Source organism: Vicugna pacos, chromosome 35 (assembly GCF_048564905.1).
Source record: "Vicugna pacos chromosome 35, VicPac4, whole genome shotgun sequence".
Taxonomy (NCBI): domain Eukaryota; kingdom Metazoa; phylum Chordata; class Mammalia; order Artiodactyla; family Camelidae; genus Vicugna; species Vicugna pacos.
Genome location: NC_133021.1, coordinates 32360285 through 32386200, shown reverse-complemented (window position 1 = coordinate 32386200; position 25916 = coordinate 32360285). Strand labels below are relative to the sequence as shown.

Genomic DNA, 25916 nt, shown 5'->3' with positions numbered 1-25916 from the left:
AGGGGCCCGGGAGGAAGATGGGCGGCGGGGCGGGCGGCACGGCCAGCTGGTGCCCTGCACCACCTCTGGTGCGGCTGGCCCCGACCTCCGAGGCAGGCTGGACCCGGGGCAGCTGCAGCCCTGGGAGCCAGTGCCCCTTCCTCCAGCGTCCTCCCTGCTTGTTGCTGTTGTTCGTCTGCTTTGAGGACTGTTCCCATCGCTCCCCTATGGTCCCTGAGTTTGAGAGGCAGTAGGGGGATGGAGAGGGTGGGTGGGGAGGGCACAGTGTCTCCTGGAGCCCCAGGACCCGACAGGCCTGACCTCTGGTAGTTTGGTAAATACTGGTAAGCTGGATTCTCTTCACGGAGCTTCTTTCTCCCTGCCAGGTTTTCGATGCTACCAATACTACTAGAGAGAGGAGACACATGATCCTTCATTTTGCCAAAGAAAATGATTTCAAGGTGAGGCAGAGGCTCAGGAGCAAGGGAAGCGCCACAGGCATGGGCTGGTCCTGCGGTCGGGAGCGCCTGCGCGCCCGTGCTCGGGCCTGCCCCTCCCGCTGCCCTCGTGTGGCTGCCTGCAGACCGGGCCTTCCTGGCGGGGGCCTTAGGGGCCTCTGTGACTGGAAGGGGGAGCGCATCCCTCTGCTGAGGAGGGCGAGGGTCGGGACTGAGCGGCTGGTTCTTCCCTCTGTATTTGGGGATTTATGAGTGGGGTCCTTCCTCCTCCAGTGTGGTGATGACATCACAGTGACACCAGAGTTGGCCCTCTGTGTCCCCACATTGATTGTTCCCTAACATTTTTTTGTCTCGCTCCCTCCCAGGTGTTTTTCATCGAGTCTGTGTGCGATGACCCCACGGTTGTAGCCTCAAACATCATGGTAAGACCACGTGGGACCTCCACCAGTGTGGCCATCTGAGACAAGTGGCCCAGAGTAGTCACTGGACCCTGAGAATGTGGTTGGTTTTGTCTGGGAAGTCAGAATTGCAGAGCAGTCTTTAAGCAGATTCTATGACCTGGACTGGCTTTATCAAGGCAGAGAGCAGTCTTTGTGGGACATAGGAGAGAAATCGGGGGACCGGGAACAGTTTCTGTGGGTAGCTTGGCAGCTGGCGGGTGACGGGGCTGCCTGGGGCAAAGGATGGCTCGCTCCTCCAGATGGGAGAGGAGGTAGCAGGCTGGTCTCTTTTGCTTTTGAGGTCCCTGATGGGTAAGAATGGTTGTGTGTTGATAGAAGCCCCTGAGACTCAGCAGACGGATGGAAGTTGGAATTCCCAAGTCTGGGAAGAAGCGGGGTGGTAAAACTGTCTTCCTGCTCCTCTCCCCGTGCCAAGGGGGAGTTGCCCAGCTCAGTGGAGGGTCATTGGCAGCTTAACTTGATTAATTCTTAAATGTGATTTGCTAGCAAGAGATTGTACACAGAAATGGTTTCTATGAAGACTTCACCACAAGTCACCTTCTCCTGTTGTAGGTTGGTTTCTCTCCAGCTTAAATACATCAGAGTCAGATGTTACACACAAAGAAAAGCAGGGCTGACACTTCTGCAGGGGACACTGTGGTTCTGCCCCAGACACGTGTGCATCCTGTAAAGGAATGTGAGGCCTTCACACCTGGTGTTGGGCCTTCCCTCCAGGCAAGACTGCTTGCAAACATTTCTCAGAAGTGAGTTCATCTCTCAGGAAGGGCTATTGAAATGGTGGAAATCAGTCCAGTGGCCCCAGAGGCTCAAAGTAAGAGGAAACAGAAGTGGTCATGCTCTAAACAAAGGGTTTTTCTGTGTTTCTGGGGTGTGCGTCTCCCAAGTCCCCTTTGGTAGTGAAGTGAGATGCAGCTGCAAAATCATTTTTTCCCCAGTGAGCAGTCGCCACGCGCTTGGCCAGAAGCTGACCATCCAGCTCGAACTCTGGGGACACGCGCATCCGTGTGCCCTGACCCTCCAGGTTCAGAAGTCCCTTCCTCTGATTAAGCCTCAGAGCAGCTTTGCAGTTTCCAGGCCTTTCCATTGTGCTCTTTATGTGGGAGGCTGTGCTGGAGGAAGGAATCTGTGAACTTAGATTTTTTTTTTATTATGCTAAAATACATAATTTTTTTGTTGTTGAAATGTAGTCAGTTTACAGCGTTGTGTCAGTTTCTGGTGTACAGTGTCACATTTCAGTCATACACATGCATACATATATTCCTTTTCAAATTCTTTTTCACTGTAGGTTGCTACATGGTATTGAATATAGTTCCTTGTGCTCTACAGTAGAAACTTGTTATTTACCTATTTTATACGTAGTAGTTAGTATCTGCAAGTCTGGAACTCCCAATTTATCCCTTCCCACCCCCTTTCCCCTCTGGTAACCATCAGTTTGTTTTCTATGTCTGTGAGTCTGTCTGTTTTGTAAATAAGTTCGTTTCTTTTTTTTTTTTTTGGATTCCACATATAAGTGATATCGTATGGTATTGTTCTTTCTCTTTCTGGCTTACTTTACTTAGAATGATGATCTCCAGGTCCATCCATGGTGCTGCAGATGGCATGGTTTTATTCTTTTTTAGGACTGAGTAGTATTCTGTGGTAAAATATACATAATATAACCTGACCGTTATGATTGCTTTTAAGAGTTCAGTTCCGTGGTTCCTGGCATATTCATGTTGTTGTGCAACCATCCCCACCACCTGCCTCTGGAACTTTTTCATCTTCCCAGACTGGAAGAGTCCTTGTGCAGAGTCCCTGCCTCTCTCACGGCTGTGGTCATTATTGAGGATGAAAAGAGCACATGCATTTAAAAAATTCTGGGTTTCCCTGAAATCTGCCAGGTTGTCAGGCCTCTTGTTCAGTTACAGGGGATGGCGGGCACAAGAGTCATTTCTCTTCTGTCTGCGGCCCATGAGAGCAAACCTTGGACAGGACTGGGTGTGTGGTCCAGGTAGAGAAGCATCAGTTGGGCACTGCCTGTCTGTGGGCGGTGAAGGAAGCATCGTGCCAGGCACATGGGACCAGGGCATCTCCAGTTCCTCCTGAGTGCATCTTTGCTCAAGGATAGCCTCCTTTTGGTGGGGGAACTTTACAGATGGTTTAGTGAAGCTTGGTTGACTTGCGGGCTGAGCTGTGTGGTGGTGACTTGGCTACTGAATCCTCGTGGGTTTCCTGTCCTGCCATTCCAGGCAGCGAGTCTCTGTCTGCCATGGGTGCCCCCCCCCCTTTCGGGGTATCATCAGGTTATGATTCAGTGCCCGGCCACATCTTTTGTTTTTTCTCTTAAACGCTGGGTCGGTTCATCGTCACTCTGAGCCCGTCCCAGCTTTTCCCCGTTTGCAAGCCCCAAATCCTGCTTCATCTCAGCAGAAAGCCTTCCAGCGTGATTCATCAGCTGCCTCTTTGTGGTGTTACAGGAAGTGAAAATCTCCAGCCCGGATTACAAAGATTGCAACTCAGCAGAAGCCATGGACGACTTCATGAAGAGAATTAATTGCTATGAAGCCAGCTACCAGCCCCTCGACCCCGATAAATGTGACAGGTAATTCCTAAGAGGTGACGATCTGAACCACCTGCTTTAGGGCTTTGAATATTTTCTTGACGTTCCCATGAAACGTTTGCTCCTGGATACTTTTATAAACTCTCTTCGAAAATATCTTTGAAAAACTCCTTGGCTACCTCTTTGGGGTAAATATTTTAGACCCAACGTACAAGTGTGGCTATTGAACATTCGATCCCCGTCTTGCTACTTTCCTTCCATACTTCCTTTGTTTTTTTTTTCCATAATCTTGCTTTTCACTCCCTCTTTTCTGGGAGGCTGGCCAGCCCCTCTCTGCTGTGGGTACTGCAGACCCAGACCCCTGACTCTAGAGAAAAGAGGTGCGGTCTGTGCTGGAGGAGGCATTGTAGTTCAGCGGGGACTGGGTCTCTGCAGGGGCGGGGCTAGGTCTCTGCAGGGATGGGGGTTAGGTCTCTGCAGGGGGCGGGGCTGGGTCTGCAGGGGGCGGGGCTGGGTCTGCAGGGGGCGGGGCTGGGTCTCCACAGGGATGGGGTTAGGTCTGCAGCAGTCTGAGCTGGGTCTCTGTGGGGGGGGCGGGTTGTGCTGTGGCGACTCCAGTGTTCTGATCAGCTGGTTGCCTTCCCGTGCAGGGACCTGTCTCTGATCAAGGTGATCGACGTGGGCCGGCGGTTCCTGGTGAACAGGGTTCAGGACCACATCCAGAGCCGGATCGTCTACTACCTGATGAACATCCACGTGCAGCCCCGCACCATCTACCTGTGTCGGCACGGCGAGAGCGAGCACAACCTCCAGGGGAGGATCGGAGGGGACTCCGGCCTGTCCAGCAGGGGCAGGAAGGTAGGTGGGGCGCGGGAGGGCGGGTAGCCGAGGGTGGGGGCTGCGTGTCCCTGCGCGTGTGTCTTTGGGTCTTTGTGTGTAGGTGTATGAGTGTGTCCCGGTGCTTGTGTGTCTTTGTTGTATATCTGTGTCCTTGTGTGTACGTGTGTCCTCCTGTGCATGTATATGTATGTGTGTAAGTCCGTGTGTGTGTCTACATACGTGTGTATACGTATGTGGGGGAAGGGGGACTCTCTTGAGCCCGTGGGGAGGGTTAGGTGTGTGTGTATCCGTGTGTGACTGTCCCCGACGCGGGCGGGAGCCAGCCGGGCGCCGCCTCCCCGGGAGGCGCAGCACCGGAGGCCCAGCGCGCCCATCCCTCTCCTCCCAGTTCGCCAACGCCCTGAGCACGTTTGTGGAGGAGCAGAACCTGAAGGACCTCAGGGTGTGGACCAGCCAGCTGAAGAGCACCATCCAAACGGCGGAGGCCTTGCAGCTGCCCTACGAGCAGTGGAAGGCGCTCAATGAGATCGACGCTGTGAGTCCGCGTCTGGCGCGGCCGCGGGGTGGGCGCGGGGGCGGGAGGGCCGGGAGGCGCTCCCTCGGGTCCGCTGCGAATCCCGAGAGCCTCCCCCCGGCTCCGGCTGCGCGGACCACCTCGAGGTGGCCGTGGGGGGCGTGTTCCCGGAGTGACGTCTGGGTGCTTCCGCCAGGGTGTCTGTGAGGAGATGACCTACGAGGAGATCCGGGACACCTACCCCGAGGAGTACGCGCTGCGCGAGCAGGACAAGTACTACTACCGCTACCCGACCGGGGAGGTGCGTGCGCCCGCTCGCGTCCCCGTCCCCGTCCCCGTCCCCGTCTCCGGCCGGTGATCGCTGCGCCAGCGAGTGATGGTCGGGGCGGCTGGCCTGGGCTGCGGCCAGGAGCTCCCGGTGGTCCTTCTGAGGCCCCGGGGTCCAGCTGGTGGGGGCGTGGGGGGCGCTGCTGGGGTCCAGAGGGACCTGTTAGCAGTGACTACGGGGAGGTAGGGCCCTTTCGTCCACCTTCCTCCTCTGTCCCCATGCTCGTCCTGGCACTTCTGCCTTTGAATCGAGTTTTTCTGAGCTGAGTCTTATAAACAGCTCTGAGAGGAGCACAGGTGTGTTTTCCCACGAGGAGCTGGGAGAGAGGTGTTTCTCTGATGACGAATGTAATGATGAGGGAAAGACCAGGGGTCCTGGATGGTGATTCACTGGACAGGAGGCCCCCCCCCCCCACCGCCACTGTGGGTGACATGGCAGACACATCATCACATCACTGGTGCTGACTGCATCCCTGCTGGCAGAGGGGAGGGCTGAGTGAGCAGTTGTCCAGCGCACCGGGTCCAGGTGCAGGCAGTGCTCTGGGGTCTGCCTGGTGACACCGTCCTGTCTGTACCAGATCAGCATTTGTCATGTGTCAGTTCCCTCGAACCCAGGGCACTGTCTCTAGTTTTGACCCCAGTCCTTGTTCCCTGGGACCTGGTTAGGGAGAGAGGGACCAGTGCAAGTGGGAACCTTGGCGGTCTTAAAAATCCCACGCCACCCTCTTCTTCTTCAGTTTCTTTTTATTGAGGTAAAATTCACATCCTATGAGAGTCACCATTTTAGCCAGTTCAGTGGGTTTTAGTATATTCACAATATTGTGCAGCCGTCACCATGAATTTTAGAACATCCCTTCGCTCCAAGAAGAAACCCCAGCCTCTTAATGGTCAGTCCGAATCCCCCTCCCCAACCCCGCCCCCCCGCCAGCACGAGTGTGTGTTCTGGACGTTTCACGTCAGTGGAATCCTACACCCTGTGGTCTTCTGCTCCGTGTAACATGCTCAAGCCCCCCCCCACCCCGTGCCGCAGTGCCTGTCAGGACTGGTGCTCTGCTTCCCCTGGTGGCGGACGAGGGTCGGGAGGGAGCGTCTTAGAGGATCACTTCTCCACATCCTTACCAACACAGGACTGTTCCCCGTTCCTCAGAGGCCCGTAAGGGATGCAGCGCTAACGCACTGACCGGGGGTTGACTGAGGATCAGTCGCTTGTTCTTTGGTTTATAACGATGGGAGAGGTTTGGCTGGGGATACACGGCTTCTGCTCCAACGTGGCGCCCTGTCCCTCTGCCTTGCAGTCCTACCAGGACCTGGTCCAGCGCCTGGAGCCAGTGATCATGGAGCTGGAGCGGCAGGAGAACGTTCTGGTCATCTGCCACCAGGCCGTCCTGCGCTGCCTCCTGGCCTACTTCCTGGATAAGAGCGCAGGTGCCTGGTCCTTCCTCTCCCGGTGGGGCGGAGAGGGCTGGGAGCCATCACTGTCCCGAAAGGAGAACCAGCCTCCGGAAGCCCTGTCTCCCCACATCTCAGGGGGGCCTTGGGTTGGGTGGGGAGGAGGCAGCCCACCTCTGAGGAGCAAACAGCCTAGAAAACTCGTAAAACTTAAGTGCCTGTCTGGCCGAGGGTCAGTTGGACCCGGACACACCTACGTTGTCTGGGAAATGACCCTTACTCCAGCTCTCTGTGTGGGGGTTTGAGTTTGCTTCGATTCTGTCCTTTTGGGTGTCTTTTGTAGGGCCCCCGGCTCGAGCAGGAGGGCCTGTGCCCAGTGGGTGGGGGGCGCCCTGCCCAGCCAGGCCTCTGTGGGTCCCCACGTGGCAGAAGCTCTCCCTGGGGCCTGGGAATGTTCGTCCCAAGTCTCACGTCTCACTGTGGGCCCTTCCCTCCTTCGCAGAGGAGATGCCTTACCTGAAATGCCCCCTTCATGCCGTCCTGAAGCTGACGCCCGTCGCTTATGGTGAGTGTGGGTCGCAGCCCCTCCGAGACCTGTCCCCTCGCTGGGGTAGGGGTGGGGCTGTGAGCGCTCATCCCCTGTAACTGGAAGCCGACCTCTCCCCGCCCCTACCCAGGCTGCCGTGTAGAATCCATCTACCTGAACGTGGAGTCAGTGAGCACGCACCGGGAGAGGTCAGAGGTGAGTGCGAGCTCGCTGCCTCCGCCCTTCACACCGCACTTGCCCTCCGTCTGGGAGGGGCCCGCTGAGTGGCGGGGCCTGCGGGCGCCAGCACTTGGGAAGCCCTGAGACCGCGTTGCTTGTCCAGGCTGGCTGTGTCTGTCGGTGGATTCTCAACAACTCGTTTGGAACTATGGCCCTCGTGACTGTCCCTCCCTTTTCTCCGTCTCTGTGTGCTCCTGCCCTGCCTGTCTGGTGGCTTCTTGGCATCGTCTTCCTTTCCTTTCTTTCTGTGCCTCATCCCCCATTTCCACTTGACCTGAGAAGTGAGCACTGAGGAGGAAGACATTCTGCTCTTTTAGACATAACTGTAGCACAATTACTGCTGCCTTTTCCTCCAGGGCAGCTAAACGATTTCAAGTTCCAGAGTCACTGGTGGTAACAGGACCCACCAATCAGCTCAGCGGACTGTGTGCACTTAGGTACCGAGTTACCATGAAGGCGGTAACAGTAGAGCAGGGCGTGGGGCTGGGGCAGCCCAGGTAGGGTTTGGGAGTTAGAGACGGGAGCCGTGGCGGATGGGACGTTTTTCTGGGAGACCCCAGTGCCTGGCTGCATCTGACCCCACCTGGGAGGTCTGGAATTCGGTGGTCAGCCTGGCCGGCCCTCCCAACAGCAGATTTCTGCCCAGGCGTATGTTTCACATTGTGAAAGAAAGTTTGAATTTACTTTATACCGACTGTCAAACTCCAGTGCTTTGCCAGCATCAGTCCAGCCCTTTCCTTTATACCGAGTGTAACATTCCCCTCTGTGCAGGAGATGTCCCTGTTCCCAAGGTGCTTGGCCAGAAGATTTTGGCATTAAAATCCCAGCTTACCCGGCAGTTGCCTGGCTGGGTGACCGAAATGAAGGCGGACGGCTTCCCTTGGCTCTTAACGGCGCCCTTCTGAGCGGGGGTAGCGGGATGTGCGTTTGCTGTCACTCTAGGGGCAGCGGCCTCCCCACCAGACCCTCCGGCAGCCTCGTTATTGGGGTTTGACCCGAACTGGGCTCTGGGGGCCCCTGAGCAGTTCACTGTGCAGAAGAGGGCAGGGGATTGATAGAGACAGACCCCAACTCAGGCTCCTGGGCCATAGGCTACAGTAGAGTGACAGGCCCTGGGGACTTAGAGGTCCCCACTCCGATGGAGACGTCACTTAATCGGAAGGCTGGCGCTCGGCCCTGGCTGGCAGTTTTCTGCGTCTTTGGTGTCCTGGCGGGTTGAGGCTTGCGTTTCCTGTCCTAAACCGGGTGTAGTCACTGGGAGCAGGAGGTGCTCAGATCCTGGCTCAAGGTCAGCGGGATGGGGTCCGGCACCGACACCCTCTCCCCCCGCCCCCGCCGCCCCCAGTGGTTGCCCCGGCCTCACGCCCAGCCGCTCCCCTGGCCCCGAGTCCCTGGAGGCTGGCAGCAAGGGTCCCCCGACCTCATTACCCACTGTCGCTGCGTAACTGTCTGTGCAGAACTGTCCTGCTCTTCTTCTCTGCCTGCTTTGCAGATGTCGCCTTTGTCCGAGTGAGTGTCTTGGAATGATCGGGAAGGGGTTCAGGGGGAGAGGACATCCCTTGCTCTTGCTAACCACGAGACAGAGGGGAAGACGGCAGCCCCGCGGTCCAGGGCCAGTCACCGGGGTCGAGCTTGTGGTCTCAGTGAATTCCAAAAGCAGAGAATGTGTTTGGTGTGGTTTTGGATTTTTTTTTTTTTTGGCTTATTTACCTCCCCCTCCTCGTAACTGTCGCCTTCTCTCTTTTGTCTTTGTCTTGCTTAGGATGCAAAGAAGGGACCTAACCCGCTCATGAGACGCAATAGTGTCACCCCACTAGCCAGCCCCGAGCCCACCAAAAAGCCTCGTATCAACAGCTTTGAGGAGCATGTGGCCTCCACCTCCGCTGCCCTGCCCAACTGCCTGCCCCCGGAGGTGCCCACGCAGCTGCCCGGACAAGTGCGTTGACCCCCGTCTCCTTCCTGAGTCGAGTCTCATGTCTGGGTGGGGAGAACTTGCCCAGTGGGGAGGCGTGTGCCCGGTGGGGCGGCGGCGGCCTGAGACCCAGGCCTGCATGTGGGGGTGGAGGGAGATGGCACGGGGCGCCCCTCTGAGTGTGGGACCCCCAGATCTGTCCTTGTCACCATGGCTGTGAGTTCAGAGGAGATGGTCTTACCCGGGGCAGAAGCGGGCAGAGCCAAGAAATGGCCAAATGTCTGTGACCCATTCACACTTGTTAATAGTTTATTTTTAAAGTTTAAGGCAACCCCCAGTTCCGGGGTCTCCATTCAGCTCTGGGCTGTTGGCTTCTGTGTGGCCCGGGGACGTCTTTTCCGTCCCCACGCTGAGCAGTTTTCCTTACTTCCTCCCTTAGCGTTGCTCCCGATGGGGGAAAGCTGTTGTCAGATGGGGCCCTTGGAGCGTGTCCGGAGCTGGCTTGGCCAGGCTGGAACCCGGGCTGGAGGATGTGGAAGTAGCCACTTTCTCATATAACAAAGTAAAAAAAACCCAAAGCAGAGCAGCAACTAGATTTCATCCTTAGACTATTTCATTCGCTATAAGGATGAAAGGCTGAAAGATACAGGCTATTACTGGGCAGTAAGATTTATTTTTCAGAAAACCAATCTTTTCCTCTGTGACACCCAAGAATCTGCCAGTATGTGAGATGTAGAAATCCCTGGGCCCAAATTTGGGTCCCGCCTGGGGATCTCCCCCACCTCCGCCCACCACGCCTGCTCTCTTATACGTAAATCACCGGCTAAAGTTTGAATCAGATTCATAAATGAGCTGGGTGCTGGCCCACAGACTTCCTGTGTTTCCCCTGAAACTCATTTAAGTCTCTTGCTGGCTGGAAATGTGCCAAGTTGGGGAAAGAGGGATGTGCAGCCCCGGGCAGGCCATCAGACCTCTTCAGGCCTCAGTTTTCTTATCTGTGGAATGGGGGAACAGCACCAAAGGCTGATCAATGAGGTGATTCGTGCCGAGCGTGTGACGCGGTGGCGTCCGCCCCGGCGCTGCCTGTAGGATTTTACTGTCAGGTCCCATCACGTCCCTGGCTTTCGGTCTCCTTATCTTTTAAAATGAGGGAGGTAGACTGACTGGAGGTATTTAATTAATGTTCCTCTCAGGTCAAAAGTCAGATTTTTTTTTTATGAAAACTGAGAGCTGAAGTGGTGTGTCAGTGACATCCTGTTTCCGTGTGAACGGTCGGGTCAGAGTTGGAAGTTTAGAGGCCGAAGTCGCAGACACTGTGGGGACCAGGCAGGGCTGGGGTTGGGTGGCCTGCAAGGCCGTGCCGCCCCAGGTGACAGGGGACATTGGGCTCTGACAGGCCAGCCCTGTGGAGGATGTCCTGGCTCCAGACGGCTCTGAGCCTTCACCCTGTCCCTCCACTCACTTCTCTCTCCTGCCTTTTCTCTCTGCAGCCTTTGCTAGGGAAAGCCTGTTTGTAAGTATTTTTCTCTGACTACTTTTGCTGTTTGCATCTCTTCTTGCTTGCCAGTTTGGCCTCCCGCCTGTTAAAACGTTGATGCTTATGGCAGACAGTTTCTGTGAAATCTGCAGGATGGGGATGGGCACGGGTGGTGGTGGGGGGGGATCGGTGAATTTGCAGAAGAGGCTGCAGGAAGTCATGATGGTTTTCAGTGCCCCCTTGTCCTCCTGCCGCCACGGCCACAGCTGCCTTCTCTGCCTCCCTCTTGGGGCCAGAGGTTACTGTTAGTGCTCGCGGTGGTCCGCGGCTGGGAGTAAATCTACTTTTTCCCCCTTGGAGGCAGGTTTTAGGGGGGAGCTAGGTGTGTGCGCCAGCCGTGGTCTTTGGAGTTCTGGGCTCCTCCCCGCAGGAGGGCCCTTTCATTCTGAAGGGAAAGTTTACCCAGAGCCTAGTCTGTAAAACAGATAGTGGAGGACAGGTGGGGCTGGAGCCCTGAGCCTCTCCCTCCTGTCTTGGCCGGGACCCCCATGGCTCCCCCACACTATAGGACCCCCACACTCTGGGGAGGCCCTTTGGGAACCGCTGTTCTGCTCGGTTTGTCCTGTATCAGAACCAGTTCCTGTAATGTCACGTGCAGGATGGGGGGCAGCCTTCTCTCTGCACAGAGTGTCCGATTCAGCTGGTGGATAATTCCGCGATTCCTCTGCCCCGGAGGTCCCTGGCCACAGAAGGAACCGAGGCCTTTATATCGCAGTGTTAATAACAACCACCATGAAGTATCGTCACCTCTCCGGCCCCTCAAGTCACACCTACCCCACCTTCCCTTCCGCTGGTTAGGTTGCCTGGACTAATTCATGCCGAAACTGAAGCCAGCAGATTGAGGCATTCTGCCTGATAAACTTGAAACATGGCTTGTTCTTGGAAAATAGGTTTGCCGGGCTGATACTGTGCTTGGATTAGGTGAAATACACTTCGCCACTTTATGGCTCACGGAGGATGTGTCTGTACACATCCCATGTCTTTGATCCTTGAGACGACCCCAGGAGGTTGCAGGGCCCCAGATGAGGGCGAGTCTCTTGCCCACTGCCCCCGAGCTGGTCCGTAGCAGAACCAGCCTGGAACGGCTCTTCCAGCCCCGAAGACTGGCTGCTTTCTGTCCGCCTATTCGAGAACAGCCCGGGTCCTGTTCACCTACCTGTCCTGGGCACCCAGCGTTGGCACCGCGGGGCACAGCCTGGAGCGGTTTGATTTTCTTTTTCGCTCTTGCCGTCTCTCCCTCACAGCCGCTTCCCTTGGCTGAGATGTGTTTATTTTCATGGTGGCCCTGCCCGTTCAACTCAGCCTTAAGAGTAACAGTCCCGAGTCTGTTACCCCTTGAAGCCAGGCGTTGTACCTTCAGGATGAAGAGTTCTCCTTGTGTGAGAACCAGCCTTTGCGTTTGGAACCTTATGGTTTTGCATCTATGCATATCCTGTTCCTTTTGACCTACGACCGATGTGGCCAGGGAAGAAATCTTTCTGCTGGGAGGGGGCCATTCGGGCACGCCTCCCCCATCATCTGAGGTTGAACTTGCCCGGCTCTAAAGCTGAGCATGCCTGTGGCCAGATTCCCTCCACTTCAGCAAAAATGGATTCTCTGGATCCATCACCCTCTGGGATCCCGGCGTCCAGGTGTTTTGAGAATATGGTTGTAGCACTCAGCAAAATATCTGGCACGTGGCCAGTGCCTGGTGGGCAGTAGCTGTTATAGCGGGAGCCGTGGTGCCCTGTGTTTTGGTGGGGACATCTGGTGTGCACACCACCCTGTTTGCTCCTGCACAGGCCAGTGGGCTTTCCCCTCGGGAGCAGCAGCAGCACCAGGAGACTGGGGAGTGGGCGCCCCCGGGGTCTTCGGGTTGTGGCCCGAGGATGCTGGGGATGGTGGTGTCCTGGTGCAACAGGCATGACAGCCGGGTCGGATGCAGAGCCCACCCTGTGGTCCACTCCCCAGGCGGCTGCACTGGTGCTCGCGGCTGCGGGACCCTCTGGCACGCACGATGCATCCTTGAGTTTTAAATTTCAGATGCACGCTAAGAAGAGAATGCTACTAAAGATGTTTTGTTTTGTTTTTCTTTCCCAACATGTTTCTTCCTTCCCCTCTTACTATGCTTGAAAGACGAACTGTCTGTCATATTTTCTCAAAGTTTTCTCCTTACTAACCTTGGAAAGGTAAATGGCTCCGTGCATGCCCCTCCTTGTCCCTCCCACATCGTCTCTCCGGTCATGGCATCTCAGCCCTCCGGGCGGCTCGCTCTGCCTGAGCACTGGCCATTGTGAAGTCTGTGACTCATACACCCTGTGCCCGGGCCTTGTGTGTTTTTAAGAGCAGCACCATTGTCTGGAGATCCTCTCCCACTTCCTCCTCTCCCTCCATGCGCCCTGAGCCAGGGGCACCATGAGTGAGTGATCTGCTGTGGCCTGTGCCTGTGGTCCCCAGTGTCCTTGCTGCGTTGCCATCATTTGTGGGTGCTCCAGCCTCGGGCGTGAGCTGTCCCAGGGGATGCGGGCAGCCGCTGCGCAGGGACACGCCAGCACCTCCGTCTCTGACCCCGGATTGGCTGGGTCCTCTCTGGGTGTGAGGCTGGGGGCTCTCCCAGGAGATGCTGCACCCACGGGGCTGGGCCGTCTGCTCATGGTCAGAGGGTCAGTTACCTGGGCTCCCGAGTCCGGCTGAGAGAGGACTCAGATCAGTGCCGCCAGCCCCCCCGATTCCCCTCTGTTCTGGCGGGAGGGGAGTGGGCCGCGGTGACGCTTATCTCTCTGCCTGGGTTCCACTCTCCCTGCCGCCCCTGTAAGAGAGTCTTGGTGGAGACACTCAGGATGGAAGACAACACTTCTAAATCCTGTTTCCCTGTTCTGTGGGGCGGATTGGGGAGGGTGGGTAAGCAGACGCCTGCTGTGCCGCGGCAGCCGTCACCTGTCCCCAGCTGACCCAAAACCATTTTTTAAAGGGGTTTGATACTGGCCAGCTTCCTACAGGTGGGGCTTCTGAGTGGGATCGCTTTTATTAGAACCGGGTGAGAGCTTGACTGACACAGGCCTTCTCTGCCTGGCTCCCTTGCCTGGGTCCTCCTGGGCCACGCCCGCCACGTACCGCCATCAGGCGGTATCTGAGTTCCAGCACCTGAACTGTGTTCCTAGAATCTGGGCCCCTCGGGCTGTGGTACAGCTCTGCTTGGGGCAGGCTGGGAGGAGAGTTCCCATGCTTCTCCTGAACAGCACCCCCTTTCTCCGCCTGGCGGAGGCCAGCAAGAGTGCCCCGAGTAGGGGCAAGACTCTAAAAAGCCGGGAGTGGGAGGGTCCCTAGGTGCTGGCACACAGTGCTCCCCAGGATAGCTCGGACCCACCAGAGCTGCCCGCTCCCCCACTTCCCCATACCCCCAAAGGCCGATGTCAGGGCCCCTCCCGGCCCTTCTCCCTGGGATCCTGGGCTTAACCTCCACCAAGTTCCTGGGCGGCCAGGCACCTTCCACCCATTCGGTAACGATGTTCTTCCGAGCCGTGTTCTTTGTGGGGAGTGGTGGGGGCGTCTCAGTGGGTCGCATGGCTTTCCAAACCTCGTCCCCCAGAGTGGTAACCCGCTTCCCCCTCTTTTCTTCCGAAAGCAGAACCTGAAAGGCTCCCCGAGCGGCGCGGACGCCTCCAGGACGCACTGACGCAGCCCCGCCGGCACCGCCCCGTCCCCGCGCCTGCAGCTTAGCTAGTGCCCTTCGCCTGCGACCCCCAGGACGCCCCGCAGCGGGGCGGGCGCGGTGCGCAGGAGCGGCCCCAGCGCGCTCTCCCGGGCCTTCGGGCCGCTGGCCCCGCGCGCCCCCGTGAAGCTTGGCGAGGACCACGCGCAGGGGAGGTGGCTGTCGGCGCCTCCGCGCCGCTTTGTTCATTTCTTTTCTGTGCGTTCCCGCTGGGGAGGTGACGCTCGCCCCGGAGTCCTGACCTTAAAGGGGGCCTAGATCCCGGCTGCTGAAGATTAAGGGACATGGGAGACTTTGAGGGGGCTCTTCGTGCATCTTGGTCCGGATGGTGCAGGGAGGACTCCGCACGTGCTGGGCTGGGGTCCGCGGGAGGAGCCCTCCCGGAGGTGGACCTGCTGGGCAGCCAAGCAGCGACCTTTCGGCCACCTTCCCAGGTCTGTGTCCTGCCTCTGAAGATGTTGTGGGACAGTCTGGCCGCAGAGACAAGACGAAACACTTGGCTGAAATAGCACCAGGTTCTCCCCTCCCAGGGAACTCTCCCACCTGAGTCGGAGCTCTCCCACCTGGGACGTGGCGCCCTCCGGGCTGCTGGGTTGTGCACTTTTTTGTGGCAGAGCGTGTGACCTGAAAGTCACACCTTGTTCAGGAACTTAGATGTTTGGGTTTTGTGCCCTAGGGGGCTGCAGCTCTGAAACGATGTGGGAGTCGGGCACACCCACGGGGTGGGGAGCTTGGAGGGACCCCCCCCAAGTAAAATGGTGGGGAACGAGCATGGGGATCGTTGCAAGACTGACCCTGGGTGATGGTGTGGGGACGAGGGTCTGGCTTCCTCCTTTGGTTTATTCATCAACTCCTGTGTCTCCCAAGTGGGGACAGTGGCCCAGGCCAGGCCTTGCTCGCGGCCACCTTCTCCAAGAGGCTGTCCACTGTCTCCCGGCAGGATTCAGCTCAGTCCCCTGTTTGTATGGAGCATCTACTGTGTGCCGGGTGTGGCCCTGGGCTGCTTGGGGAACTCGGAGAAGACAATGTCCTAGCTTGCCTTCGTGGCACCTCTGGCATTTTGGGGGGGTTCAAAGCAGGGCTTGTGGACACGTGGTTCTAAACACCTGGAGTTTCCGCCTGCTGGTTTCCCCTGTTGCCTCCTGGGGGGTGGGGGGGGAGGATGGGGGTGTTTCTTGAGGCCCAGAAGAAACGATTTGGACTCAGCAGTAGAGTTTGTCCAAATGACCCCTTTCAGCATCTCTAAGAGCTGGTGCCAAAGGTCACCGTCCTTTCCTGCCTTCTGCTTTGGGACCCAACATCCTTACCCCTTCTTAGCTTGTGAAATATTCCCCGGGGGTGACGCTGGGGGTGCGTTTAGACAGCTGGAGCTGGGAGAGGAGAGAAGAGCGGTTTTGGGTTTTGTTTTGTTTGAGAGGAGCTTTTAGAAAATGCACGTTTCTCTGGTTGAGATTAAGTGGGAAGTGGGGGTGCGTTTCGGACACCCTCCAACCAGGTTTGTGGGTTTCACACCAAACCATCCAAGTGCCCCCCTTCCCTGAATCAGCCATCTGCCTGAGATGATGTCTGTCTGTCTGTCTGTCCATTCAAGACTTGGGTTACTTTCCCGCCGTCATGTCAGACTGTGTGTGTGTGTGTGTGTGTGTGTGTCTGAGGGTTGTGTGTTTAGACAGGAGCCTGCTGCTCTGTTCTTGAGAATGACTCTCCTGTGTCCTACCTTCTGGTTCCTTCTCTTTCTGGTTGATGGAACCAACCCTGAATTTTGAGTCTTTTGGCTGATAGGAGTGGGGGCTGTATGAAGGCGCGTTCCCCCTCCCTCTGACTGCCCCAAATCAGTACACACACCAAGCAGGCTCTGCCTGACCTGGGACATCTGTTTGCAGGGGCCTCGCTGGGGAGACAGAGCATCAGTGGGGGTGGGGACGGGAGGCTGGGGGAGAGCAGAGGGCGGCCTAGCTGGAGGCCAGTGACCTGGCTTGAGGCCGGAGGTGTTGGACGGAGGGTGGGTCTCAGCCACGGTCTCGGGGCTTCTGCTGCTCCGACCATTGACTCTCACTCCCCGACCCCTTGAAAAACATCTGGGACCAATATTTTAAACTTTGCATATTTGTTTATGGGCGGGCTCAGCTCTCTCCTTATTTCTGTCCTGAGACCATGGGCGAAGCTCTTCATTGGGGGGGGGAGGGGCGAGAAGAAAAACAACCACGCCAATGACGTTTTCGTTTCTAATACTTGAAATTTATTTTTTTATTATTTTGATAGCAGATGTGCTATTTATTTATTTAATATGTATAAGGGATCCTGAAGATGGGAAGCTGTATAGACTGGGTCGCGTTGACTGGTTGGCTTTGGGGCCTTTTACGTGTGACTTCTGATTTCTCTGTGATCTGTATAAATTTGTCCGAATTAATTACCTGGGACGAAGCAGTGCGAGCTTTCAAACAGGGGATGCCTGTTGGAAATTTGTATATTTTGCAGCTATCAGAACAATAAAATACCGGGTTGAAATATATGGATGAAGTATGCTTCTGATCCTTTTTGGGGGAGCAGGGGTGGGAGAGAGAGTTTTTAATTACACTTGGGGTCAGTGCACCATGTTTCTTCCAATCCACTCCACTCCATCACTTTCCTTTAAACAGAACCACAGTTAACCAGTTCCTCAGTGCCTGCTTTTGCAAAACTGTAAGCTGTGTCACTTTAAAAAAACAAATGAATAGACTGTTTTTTGGAGCAGTCTTAGGTTTCCAGAAAAAAGCAGATAGGACAGAGGGTTCTCGGATACCCCACCTCCAGGCGTATGTCTCCCCTATTATTAACATCTTCCATTTATGGTGCGTTTGTTACGTCTGATGAGCCAATACTGACGCGTTCACTGGAAGCCGTGGTTTAGACTAAGCCTCACTGTGGTGTGGTTCTGTGCGTTCTGACAAAGTCAGACGAATGTGTATCCACCACCACAGTATTCAGAATCCCCATCCACTGCCCTTCCCGCGCATCCATACCTTCTCCCCAGCCCCTCAGTCCCCCAGCCGCTGTTCTTCCAATCGTGCAGACAGTGTCGGGGCCCCGGGCAGAATCACACAAGGCATTTGTCTTCCATTCTTGGTTCCTTTCACTTCCCCACCCTTCCTCCAGCCCCTCGTAGCCCCTTTCAAGGTTTCGCTGGGAAGAAACTTAATCCAGCCCCTAGGACTACTTTGCCACGACTTGGGCATGTTATTTCACGTCTGCATCTCCACCCCTGCGATGGGGGGGACGTCCTCAGGTGGGCACAGGGCCCGGCGGGAGCACGCGTGTGTTCATGGGGCAGTGCCGGGCGCCCTCGTCAGCACGGAATTTGTGACCCGCCGGGCTCCGGCCGCGTCTGAGTTCTTGTCCATAGCCCCACTGCTGTGCTCTGGAAACAGCCCTCACTCCCCGATGAGTCTTTCTGCATCGCTTTTGCTTTCCAGCTCTCCCTTTGCAAAGAGAGTGGGACTCAGCAGTTTGGCACCTCCGTTGTGACATGACTTCCACGGTTGTCACCTGTCACCGGCATGAGTGGGCTGAGTGAGAGTGCTCATTATGTTCTGGGTGCAGGGCTCAGAGAGGTGGCCTTCGCAGACACAGGTCCATGTCCCCAGGTCAGGGCCTGTCTTCCAGGTTACCTACCAAGGAACATGGGAGGCTTCCCTCGCAGAGGATGGATTCATGTTTTAAAGTCCTGCGTCTACTCGGAGGTGGGAATCCACAGCTGTTCCCTGGCCTTTGGGCAAGCTGAGATTTGTCTGTGTGACGGTGGGCCAGGGCTGTTATTATTGAATAAATACTGAAGAATGAGTCACCAGGTGGACCCCTGGGGGGGTGAAGCGGTGCAGAGCACTGCTGGAAGGTGAATCCCAGGAGGATGTTTGTTACTGAGACCCTAGATGCGAGCCAGACCCTGTGGCTCTGTATCTGGGACGCCAGCTTGGGAACTCACCTGGAGCAGATAAAGTCGTTAGATCAAACAGGAGCAGCTGCAGCGCTGAGGGCTTGGTGATCCTACGGGATCCTCACGTGTGCCCTGAGGGGGGTGAGCTGTTCTTATCAGCCTGCTTTACAGAAGAAGAATTTGAGACTCACCAAAGGTAAGGAATTTACCCAAGGCGGCTTGGCAGGTGAATTTCAAGGTTTCGAATTCAAGTGCCTGGGACTCTAAGGTCTGTGGCTTTAGCCGGAGTAAAATTTCGCCTCTGTGTAGCCCTGGTCTCTCTGCAGTAACGTGAGTTAGCAGCAGGACAGGCGAGCGGTCGCTCAGCTTTAAGCTCCGTGGTCACCCACCTGCCATGCTCAGCTGGTGGTCAGAGGGCCAGAGTCTTCAGGGAAGTCAGCAGCGGTCCCTCGGGAGGAGGTGGGGGCCCTGGCCCAGATTCTGGACCTCTCCAGGTAATGCCTGGAATCCACCTTGGCAGTAGTTTCTCCCAGGAAATTCACTAGCACTTTTAAAAGGGAGCAGGTAGCGCTGTCACAGAGTGGGTGGCAGGTGGGGGCGGGCAGAGGGCCGTGGGGGCTTAGGGAGGATTTGCCGTGGGAAGCTGAGCTCGTGGCGTCCCTCCCGGAGGCGGGGCAGAGCCTGCCTTCTTCATGCCAGGCGCTCCCACCTGCGGGCCAGATCCATCTCACCTTGCCCTCGGCTTACCCTCCGCTTTTCCTAACAGCAAACTTGCAATTACTTAATAAACTGTACTGGGAAAATTGGCCAGCTATTTGAGATGAAAAAGCTAATCAGATCATAGCATTGCACCATCCATCTTGACCTAAGTGTTTTTTTGTTTTGTTTTTTCTTTTTGAGGGGGAAGTAATTAGGTTTATTTATTTACTTAGTGGAGGTACTGGGGACTGAACCCAGGACCTCATGCATGCTAGGTGTGCACTCTACCACTGAGCTATACCCTCCCCTTTGACCTGTTCAAAAAATAAAAATCAAACTATTAAAAAAGGAGAAGAAAATGTTGGTAAGCATCTAAATTTTGGGTTGGACAAAGACCAAGCATAAAAGCAATTAGGAAACTACAAAGGAAAGACTGAAATGCCACAGTGTAACCATTTTAAGTTCAAGGTCATCAAAACCTTGAACGTGAGCAAAACGAAGACAACAGGTTAAGGGATATTTGCAACAAATATGACCCCGCCCCCCCCCCAAATTATCGTAAAGTGTAGATTGGAAACACATCCAGAACAGTAAGAAAAACATGGAGACACTTCTCTATCCCTGGACAAAGGCTTTTATTTAATCCCTGCTGCAAACCTTTGCAGCTTTTAAAGACGTGGCCACTGAAGTTTGGCGGAGTTAACTTCTAACGGTTGTTTGATCAACCTCAGTTGGAGATCACATTTTTCAACACAGCGGGAGTGGGTTTCACTCAAGTGTTCAGTCCGTGCATTTATGGCTTAGGTACAAAGGCACTGGTTTCAACCTACGGATTTTCAAAAAATTATCGGAATATGGTCAGTTTACAACGTTATGTCAGTTCCTGGTGTACAGCGTAATGTTTCAGTCATACACACACATACATATATTCGTTTTCATATTCTTTTTCATGATAGGTTACTACAAGATATTGAATGCAGTTCCCTGAACCTACAGGTTTGGACATACACCTAGGACCATCCTAAAAGAGAACTCCCAAAAAGACAACAGAAGCAGAGGGGAGTAAGAGGTACCAACTCTTACGTAAAAAATAAATAAGATACAAGGATACATTGTACAACACAGGGAACATAGCCAATCTTTTATAATAACTATAAATGGAGCATAACCTTTAACAAGTGTGAGTCAGTATGTGATACACCATTTTTTTATAAGATACACCATCAATTTATTAACTTTTCGTACGAAAGAGAACAAACCATATGTATAACAGATGCAAGACAAAATTCGATTTCCGCTGTGTTACATGTAGACGAAAAGTCTCCTTTAGAAGTGAAGCAATACCATAATGACTTTTCAGGATTTTTTGTGGCAATTAAATCTTACAAATGAAGACCCCTAACAGTTCCCGGCACAGGGTGAGCCCTGAAACGGTAGTTATTAATCTAATAATGTGTGTTGGGTCCTTGAAATGCAAAGTAGATGCCGTCATCCCCACTTTACAGCTGTGGAACTGAGGCTGGGAGAACTTAAGGAGCTTGCTTGGTTTTGCCCAGCCATACGTGGGGGTAAGCCTCAGGTGGCAGGCTGCCAGATCACACAGCCTAAGAGCCACACAGCCAAGCCAGGCCGGGCAGGGTGAGTCACCCACCTCAGGAGTCGAACTGAGTCACACGTTAATTAGCGAACAGGCTTTTGCATCCCTGGGGCTATGGAGAGGTCTGTCTGCATCCAAAAATGCATTGAGAAAATTGGATTTTTAAAAAGAGCCGTGATTCAGGGTGCCCACAGAACCTTAGAGACCAGATGTCCAGTCTCTAAGAGCCTCCATTTTCCCCATCCCACCTCTTCCAAACAGGACCTCGGGACCAGCGTCACCATTCCTGCTCCTCTCTCTGCCTGGATCATAAATATTTCCCTCTAAATTCCAAGTCTCACTAATCCTTTAAGACTGAATTTTGGGCATCAAGCTTCTGGACTGTCTCCCCTTCATCCTCGTGATGTGTTAATTTATGTGTTAACTTGATTGGGCCACTGGATACCCAGATATTAGGGCAAACATTATTCTGGGTGTTTCTGTGAGGGTGTTTTTTGGATCAGACTAGCATTTAAATCAGTGGGCTGAGTAAAGCAGATTGCCCTCCCTTGTGTGGGTGGGCCTCGTCCAATCAGCTGAAGGCCTGACTAGAATGAAAAAAACTGACTTCCCCAGATGGAAAGGAACTTTTGAGATGGGACATTGGCCTTTGAATTCAGACTTAAATATCGATTCTTCCCGGGTCTCAAGCTTGCTGACTCATCTTGTAGATCTTGAGATTTGTCAGCCTTTGTAATTGTGTGAGCCAATTTCTTATAAATTTCTCTCTTAATATATATATATATATACCCACACACACATACATATACATATATATAATATACATATACACATACACGCACACACTCATATGCCCTTTACCCAGCTTCCCCTAATGTTAACATCTTACAAAAACATGGTATGTTCATCAAAACTAAGAATTAACATTAGTGCAATACCATTAACAAAACTGCAGACTTTATTCAAATTCCCCCAGTTTTTCCATTAATATCCTCTTTTGGTTCCAGAGTCCCATTCAGGATCCTACATGGCACTTAACCTCCTTCAGTTTGTGACAGTTTCTCAGTGTTTCCTTTTTTCTTTTTTCTTTAAATGCCTTTGGTCTTTTCGAAGTGTGCTAGTCAGGTGTCTCATAGAAGGCTCCTCCATGCGGGTTTGTCTCACGTTTTCTCACAATAGGACTAAGATTATGCATTTTGGGGGAGGTGATTTTCTCATCACATCATATCAGGGGGACAAGACAACAACATGACTTATTGCTGGTGATGTTAATGGGTCATTTGGTTAAGGAGGTGTCTGCCAGTTTCCACGACTGTCAAGTTAGTATTATTGCCTTTCAATCTTCAGCTCTTTGGAAATGTCACAGTTCAGCTCACATTCAGAGGAAGAATGAACGTTAGCTCTGTCTCTTGAAGGGAGGCATATCAGAGAATTTGCAGACATATGTTCAAAGCACCAGAGTGATTGATAAAGATTTTGGGGGCATAAATTTTGAGGATATACACATATCCTGTTTCTTCTTAAAGCTTCACGCTCGGACTTGAGCATTCATTCCTTTATTTTCCTCACAGGTGTTATCCCTGGGGTGTCTAATGGTAACTTTCTATTTCTCTCCTTTTCACATTTATTGTTTGTAATTCTCCTGTGAGGAAAACTTGCCACTTCTCGCTATTCATTCACGTAGTCAATCATTTATTTCCATCACTATGGCCTCACGGATATTCCTTTGCTGATGAGGTTTTAAGTTTCTTACCTGCTCCGCAATTCTGTGATTTCCGGGAATGGCTTGCCTCCCACTACCCAGGAAGTTCAGGACTTGATGTTCTTGATGGAAGGGAGGCGGTCATGTCAATTTCCACGCCCTCAAACTCAGCTTCATCCTCCCTCATGGTTTCCCCATGTGTCTTCACTGCTATAGAAGGTTTCCCTCGGGTGTTTGGGTGGAGCCTGAGGGATGAGAACATCCTCACTGTTAATGCCCTGCAAAAAGCTTTTGGCTTTTTTCTTTTTATTCTTCCTTCCTCTCTTTCTTTCTCTCTAACTGAAGTATAGTTGACTCATAATGTGTTAGTTTCAGGTGTACAGCAAAGTGATTCAGTTACATATGTATACATTTTTCAGATTCTTTTCCATTATAGGTTATTACAAGACATTGAATATAGTTCCCTGTTCTGTACAGTGAATCCTTTTTGTTTTTCTATTTCACATCTAGAGGTTTGTATCTGCTAACCCCAGACTCCTAATATATCTCCCACCCGCCCCTTCCCCTTTGGTAACCATAAATTTTCTATGTCTGAGAGTCTGTTTCTGTTTTGTAAGTAAATTCATTTGTATCACTTTTTTAGAGTCCACATATAAGTGATATCATCTGATATTTGTTTTTTTTCTGTCTGACTTACTTCACTTGGTATGATCATCTCTAGGTCCAACCATGTTGCTGCAAATGGCATTATTTTATTCTTTTTTATGGCTGAAGAGTATTCCATTGTGTGTATATACCACGTCTTTATCCGGTCATCTGTGGATGGACATTTGGGGTGCTCCCAGGTCTTGGCTCCTTCCTATTTTATTTTTAAAAGCAGATTCAGTTACGGTCCAGCCTAGAGGGGCTCATTCACTGGAAAGTCAGGTTTTTACAGTATGACTGGGAGGGAGGCTATCCCCACCAATAAGTGTCTGTTGAAGGCGTGGGATGTGCAAGTCATTGTTCTAAGTAGCAGAGATAGAAAACGTTTTAAGCCTTGGCAACACCCTTCCTGAGCTGGTGATCTAATGGATTCACTGTGGATGCTCAGGTCCTGAGGCTTCCAGGACGGCCGAGTGGCTGTGTAGAGAAGGCAAGGGCATCAGAGTGTCTCATTTAAGGAAAAAAAAAGAGATTCCTTGACAAACCATATTGCCACTGTTGGAAATGGAGCAGCAGCTGACCCCAGGGCATTACATCGAGCATCTTTTTGTCCAGCTCCAAGATGCGAGGGAAACTCAGTCTGAGCCTTCTTTCCTTTGTTATTAAATCCCGGAATGTCTCAGCGGATGGAGCTGGAGAGGAATCAGAGGCACGGAGAGGGAAACAAGGAAGGAGGCGTAACGGCACCGTGACAGTTTCTGACAAGCTCTGGGGAGCAGGGACACAGCCGTCCACACGGGTGGCCTCTGGGGCCGGATGCTCTGATCTCAACCGCACATCCGAGCCGTCAACCAGGCAGACGCTGTCCTGGGCTGCTCCCCTGTGGCTGGGGGCGTTTTCTTACTGCAGCCTGCTCTTTCTCTAATTCACTTTGCGTCTTCTCAGATAGAGTGGACAAGAGGGTGTGAGACAGATTGTAACGCATCACTTTGGGGCTTTGGAGTTAAATGGGTTAGCTGTCTGTTTCCTCAGCCCATCGAGGGGACAGCGTGGCCTCAGCTCAGCTGTTGGGGACTTTCTGGGCCTCGGGTGCCAAATGGAGAGCATGACGGCACCTCACTCACCAGGATAAGGGGGCACGTACCTGGGGAGCGGGAGTCAGGTGTATTCAGGGAGGCTCGAGCCCTCGTGCTCCGGGGGAGCTGAACCACCGCCAGCCACCGGAAGACGAGTTCCGGCAAGAGGAAGGGAATTTCTGGAGAGACCATGGTCTCCCTGGAGCAATCGTGTTGCTCACTGTGTTTCAGAAAGACACGAACCACATTCCAGTTCAAACCAGGCCTGGGGTGTGGGTACGGTCCCCTCAAAAAGCTGTGCCTAGCAGGTGCTCCGGGTCAGGGGGACCTGGCCCAGTCAAGGCTCTGGGCTTTCTTACACAAGAATAAATTCATTGTGTGGCAAACAGATTATATCTGGACAAGAAATTCTTTTTTTTTCCCGGTTTTGATTTTTTAATTTTAAAATTTAAGTTTTTAACTAAAAATCATAAATTGAGCTTGCTTTAACACCATGCGTTGTTTTCCATGAAGAACAAATAAGCTTTCTGTCCTGTACTGATGTGTTGCATCACATTATGAACACTTTTAATATTCTGTCATCCCTGTCCTTCTAAGATATAGCCAACCTGGTCATTATTTATTTTCAGCATACACTGCAGATTTCAAATTGCCGACATACATTTTTAGGAGCTTTGTGTATATACGTAATAGGTTCTGGTCCAGCCAACTGTGGACCCAGTAATGCAATAAAAACACAGTGCATTAACAACACAAAGTTGCGGTCACTGTAGGATAACAAGGGATTGCTTTATATAGTGGGAGACAGACCCTTGAATGACAATGTGACGCCTTTCCTTTTGCTAAAGCACACGTGGACGGCAGCTGGTGACTTGGGCTCCTTTGATGTGGTGGGTTTCTCATCCTGCCCTCTCTTCTGGGAAAACAAAACTTAGGAAGTACGTCTCTGAGAAATGAGGCCAGAATTGGGAAGCTGCATCCACCTTCTGACTTGTCTTTATCTCAAATATTCTGTCTGTTACTTGTTTACTGATTCAGGGACCTGCAATGCAGGTTGCCGGCTATTAAGACTTCTGGCATCGTTCTTGGCAGTCTTTGAAGTGAAATCAAGCCTTTTTGTTCGAGCCTCCCCCTACGTGCAAAGTGAAATTGGCTTATAATTATTGTTTCTTATACTGTTCTTTCCTGATTTTGACTCAAGCATGTATCAGTCTTATAAAATTACTTGAGCGTTTTTCTTTTCTTTCTTTTTCTTGTTTTGGAAGTTTGGTGTACTTTGCTAGTAAAATTACTTGGCCTTGGGGAAGTAATCCTTGGTCTTTAAAATCCACAGCTCACAAAGGACTAGGTGAATGAGAAACTGGAAAGGGCTGTTAAGGACAACATTGTGCTGCTCTTGGGGCCCTCCTCACTCAGTGACGGAGCGCTGCGGGGCGAGAAGAGCTGGGTTGAGTCAGCTTCGTCCATTCATTCACTCACTCACTTTATGGACTTCCTGTTATGGTCCAAGACTGTGCTAAATGCCAGGAGGACCTTCCATAGGAGATGAATGAGAAAAGTCAGTGAGAATCGTAAATGCATTATAACATGTGATCATTTTCAGCCTTAGAAGCCTTGATGGCTCAGCCTGGGATCTTCAAGGTCCTCTTGTTCCACCCGACACTTTACAGACGAGGAAACCGAGGCTCTCGGCGGGGAAGTGATTTCAGGCGTAAAGCGGCTGGGTCTACACCGACCTGACTCCCGATCCGCCTCTTTTTTCTGCGAGTTACTTCCCTGGAAAGAATGAGACAGAAAACAGTGCCCCGGGAGGTGTCAGGAGCTCTGTGTGGCCCTGAGAAACAGTCTCTCAGCTGCCAGGAACAGCTGCT

At 53.0% G+C, this 25916-nt stretch overlaps 1 protein-coding gene across 5 annotated transcripts in view; it reads left to right on the top strand.

Annotated features, from left to right (window-relative positions):
• PFKFB3 (6-phosphofructo-2-kinase/fructose-2,6-biphosphatase 3) overlaps positions 1–16925 on the top strand; it is a 71224-nt gene extending 54299 nt beyond the window's left edge. For all 5 annotated transcript variants that reach the window (XM_031670862.2, XM_072954873.1, XM_031670865.2 and 2 more), the window contains 11 exons: positions 366–440; positions 803–859; positions 3355–3479; positions 4088–4295; positions 4666–4812; positions 4988–5092; positions 6414–6543; positions 7010–7072; positions 7185–7249; positions 9036–9209; positions 14330–16925. In XM_031670862.2, the coding sequence (XP_031526722.2) occupies positions 366–440; positions 803–859; positions 3355–3479; positions 4088–4295; positions 4666–4812; positions 4988–5092; positions 6414–6543; positions 7010–7072; positions 7185–7249; positions 9036–9209; positions 14330–14377 (1197 nt within the window). In that variant the 3' untranslated portion in view covers positions 14378–16925. The remainder of the gene's footprint in view (positions 1–365; positions 441–802; positions 860–3354; positions 3480–4087; positions 4296–4665; positions 4813–4987; positions 5093–6413; positions 6544–7009; positions 7073–7184; positions 7250–9035; positions 9210–14329) is intronic.
• Positions 16926–25916: the final 8991 nt, after the last annotated feature.